The sequence below is a fragment of the Rhea americana genome, unplaced genomic scaffold (genome assembly GCF_003343005.1).
Source record: "Rhea americana isolate MKP2758 unplaced genomic scaffold, rheAme1 scaffold_420, whole genome shotgun sequence".
Classification (NCBI taxonomy): domain Eukaryota; kingdom Metazoa; phylum Chordata; class Aves; order Rheiformes; family Rheidae; genus Rhea; species Rhea americana.
Window position 1 is genome coordinate 111,324 of NW_028186558.1, and position 3,915 is coordinate 115,238.

General features: G+C 74.7%; 1 protein-coding gene across 1 annotated transcript; it reads left to right on the forward strand.

Annotated features, from left to right (window-relative positions):
• Positions 1-384: 384 nt before the first annotated feature.
• LOC146590087 (collagen alpha-1(XI) chain-like) lies at positions 385-3,628 on the forward strand. Its single transcript, XM_085315142.1, has 6 exons — positions 385-439; positions 1,082-1,363; positions 1,822-2,035; positions 2,104-2,266; positions 3,050-3,172; positions 3,321-3,628. Exons 1-6 carry the CDS (start codon positions 385-387, stop codon positions 3,480-3,482), a joined length of 999 nt encoding a protein of 332 aa, XP_085171268.1. The 3' UTR covers positions 3,483-3,628.
• The last annotated feature ends 287 nt before the right edge of the window (positions 3,629-3,915 follow it).

A 3,915-nucleotide genomic window follows, 5' to 3' on the forward strand; every position in this document is an offset into this window, starting at 1 on the left:
CTCCCGCCGCCCCCAACCCCAGCCAAGCGGAGGGGGCGCGACGGCGGCCGGACCCCACGCGTGGGTCCCCTCCACCCGCAGTCCCCGGGGGCCCCGCCGCCTTCAGCACCACGGACAGGGCCTGGAGGGCCCCACGCCGCCCCGCGGGGACCGGGGGTCCGGGGGGGGGCGCTCCCCGGGCCCCCCTGCCCCTCGTGGGTGCTCCGGGCCCCACCGCAGTGCCTCTGCGTGCCCGGACGCCTGGGCCCCCCCGGAGCTGGTGGGGGGTCCCGGACTCCGTGGTCCTCTCTCCGCCAGGCCGGGGGGGGGGCTCGGGGGGTGGCGGACTCTCCCCCTTGTCCCAGTCCCAGGAGCTTTGCCACATCTCCACTGAGCTGGGACGAGATGCCGGGGGGGTTATTCCTGGCGCTGCCGCCCCGATCCCTGCACCCCGACATCCGTGGGGCACGGGGAGGCTGGGCCACACCGGGGCTTCCCTCCCGGGGGGGGCAGTTGCGGGTGTCCCCCATGCACGCCTGGCGTGCGGCGGCCGTGAGCCGGCCCTTCCCCGGGGAGCCCGGCAGGAAGCCGGACCCACGCGCCGGGGTCAGGAGGGCCTGAGAGACGTCCCGGCCGGAGCGGGGTCAGGCCGTTCCCAGCACGGCCCCCACGCGCGGCCCCCGCCCGCCGCGCGGGTGGGAGCGTGGGGAGGGGGCAGGGAGCCCCCAGCAGCGCTCTCCCCCCCGGCCGCCCCTTCCCGGCCTGCCCGGACAGGCGTCTCCGGCGGGCGGGGGGAGGCCGGGGGCCGCCGCGGGCGGGGGCCCCGCGCTCTCTGATGTGCATGCGATCCTCTCCCCCGAGCTGCACCCCCCGCACACCTGCCTGCGCCGGGATTAACCCTCCCTCCKCGCCCGGCCCCGGGCAGGCACGTGCAGGGCCCCGGGCAGAGGGGTGTCGGGGGTCTCCCGCGGGCGGCAGAGCCCTGCGGCCCCGCGGGGCGCCCCGGCACCCCGGGGAGCAGAGCCTGGCCGCGGTGGGCCGGGGGCGGAGGAATGCAGCGAAGGAATCCGGCTGCCGCGGGCCGGACCTTGGGCCCACACAGCTGCCTGGCACCGGGCCGGCCCCGCTCGGCAGCACGCAGGCGGGGGGGTGGGGACGCGGTCCCCGGCCGGGAGCGCCGAGCCCGCCGCCCAACGGCTCTCCGCTCGCCCCGCAGCCGTGCCCGTGGATGTGCTGCAGACCCTGGGCGTGCAGCACGGCCGCGAGGGCATCTCCGTCACCACCGGCATCTGCGCCCAGCGCCCGGGGGCCGACGACCCCGACTTCGCCTTCCGCGTGGACAACCGCACCCAGCTCAGCGCACCCACGAGGCAGCTCTTCCCAGGTGTGCCAGGAGCTGCTCCGGGGGGACAATCCGTCCTGGGGGTGCAGAACTGATCTCTGGATGCAGAGCTGCTCCCAGGGGACGATCCGTCCTGGCGGTGCAGAGCTGCTCCCAGGGGGATAATCTGTCCTGGGGGTGCAGAGCTGCTCCCAGGGGATGATCCGTCCTGGGGGTGCAGAGCCCAGGGGACGATCCGCCCTGGGGATGCGGAGCTGCTCCCAGGGGACAATCCGTCCTGGGGGTGCAGAGCTGCTCCCAGGGGGATAATCCGTCCTGGGGGTGCAGAGCTGCTCCCAGGGGATGATCCGTCCTGGGGGTGCGGAGCTGCTCCCAGGGGACGATCCATCCCGGCGGTGCAGAGCTGCTCCCAGGGGGATGATCTGTCCTGGCGGTGCAGAGCTTCTCCCGGGGGATGAAGCAGCATTCGGCCTGACAGTCCCTCCTTCCCCCCGGCGCAGACGGCCCCTTCCCGGAGGACTTCTCCATCCTGGCCACGGTGCGCGCCCGGCGAGGCGGGCAGGCCTTTCTGCTCTCCGTCTACGACGAGCGCGGCGTGCAGCAGCTGGGCCTGGAGATCGGCCGCTCGCCCGTCTTCCTCTACGAGGACCAGGATGGGCAGCCGGCCCCGGAGCAGTATCCCGTCTTCCGCAAGGTGGACCTGGCCGACGGCAGGTGAGTGCCGGGGCCGGAGGGGAGCGGGCGCCCGGCTGCCCTGGCTGCACTAAGCCCCACGCCCGCAGGTGGCACCGCGTGGCGCTGGCCGTGGAGGGCAGGAACGTGTCCTTGATGGTGGACTGCCACCTCMTCGTGACGCTGCCCCTGGAGCGGGGCCCCCAGCCCCTCGTCAGCACCGAGGGGGTGACGCTCTTCGGGGCTCGGCTCCTGGACGAGGAGGTGTTCGAGGTGGGTCCCCCCRTGGCCTCCCTCCCCAAAGCCTCCCCGCTGGTCCCGGCAGTGGGTGCAGGGGATGGGGAGACCCGGGAGCTGCCGGGGGACGGGGATCGGCCGGGTCGCGGGTGGCCAGCAGCGGGCCCGCTCGCTCTGGGGTTGCTCCTGTTCCCCTCCCCGTGCCTGTGGGTCAGCCTCTTTCCCACTGGGAAAGGCCTCCGGCCGCATTCCTGCCCGCTGAGCTCTCCTGCTGCAAAGGTCAGGGCCGCGGGCGAAGAGACGGCCGGGCGCGCGGGCTGGGCTCCCCAGGCCCTTCTCCCCGGCGGGCGAACAAGGGCGCGTTTGTCCGCTCCTCTCCGCGGCGCTGCAGCCGGGGCCGGGGCTGGCTGCCCCGAGCTGTGCACGGATCCCGCTCGGATCTGCCCCCATCCATGAACAGCCCCTGCTCAGCACCGTGCACAGCCCCATGCACAGCCCCATGCACAGCCCCATGCACAGCCCCTGCTCAGCACTGTGCACAGCCCCATGCACAGCCCCATGCACAGCCCCTGCTCAGCACTGTGCACAGCCCCATGCACAGCACCATGCACAGCCCCATGCACAGCCCCATGAACAGCCCCATGCACAGCCCCATGCACAGCCCCTGCTCAGCCCCATGCACAGCCCTGTGCACAGCCCCATGCTCAGCCCCCTGCACAGCCCCGTGCACAGCCCCATGCTCAGCGCTCTGCAGACTCTCGAGCTGTGTGCATGGCCACGGCCCTCGCGCCATCCCCTTTAGCCTCCCCTGTCCTGCAGGGCGACGTCCAGCAGCTGCTGATCGTGGCCGACCCCGCGGCTGCTCACTCCTACTGCCAGCTCTACATGCCGGGCTGTGACCAGCCCCTGCTCTACCCGCTCGTGGCCCCCTTTCCCGAGGAGGTAGGTGCCGAGGTGGGAAGAGGAAGGGCCGGGGGCTCCGGAGGGCCTGCGGGGATGCTGCCGGGCTCGGGCCGGCGGCAGCGGGATGCTGGCACGCCGCACCGGGCGCCCTGCTCCCGTCCCGCTGAYGCCGCACCGCCCCGTGCAGGGCGGCACCGAGGCCACGGCCGCCCCACGTCGGAAGGGCAAGAAGGGCAAAGGGAAAGGCAAGCGCAAGGGCAAGGGCAAGAAGAGGAGGAACAAGGAACTGCTGGAGCAGCAGGAGGCCCTGGTGCCCTCCRCCGCGGACGACCAGGTAGGGCGCGACTAACCCGCCTCTGCGGCTGCAGACGGSGCTGCGGCGTGCCCGGCTCCGGGCGCGCCGGCTCCGAGCGTGGGCTGAGGCAGAGCCGGCCGCGTCCCGGAGGAAACCCCYGTGCACGCCGTGCTGCCTGCGGCAACCCCTGGCCTGCCGGCCTTGGGGCGCCTGGGGTGAACGGGCCCCTGCGTGCCGGGGGCCGAGCTGTCCCCGGAGCTTGCGGGGGCGCCCGGCTGCAGACCCCGGCGCGGAGCAGCGGGGAGCCCCCGCCGCCGCCTTGGCCCCCCTTGGCCCTGGAAGCGCGTCGTGGCCGCAGCTGGAGGCGCCGGTGCCGGCCAAGGGCGGCCCGGGGGCCGCGGCCCCTCCTGCCGATGAGTCAGCCGCGGCCCAGCCGACCGGAGAGCCCCGGCGCGGCGAGAGGGCGGCCGGGCTCCAGGTGCCGCCG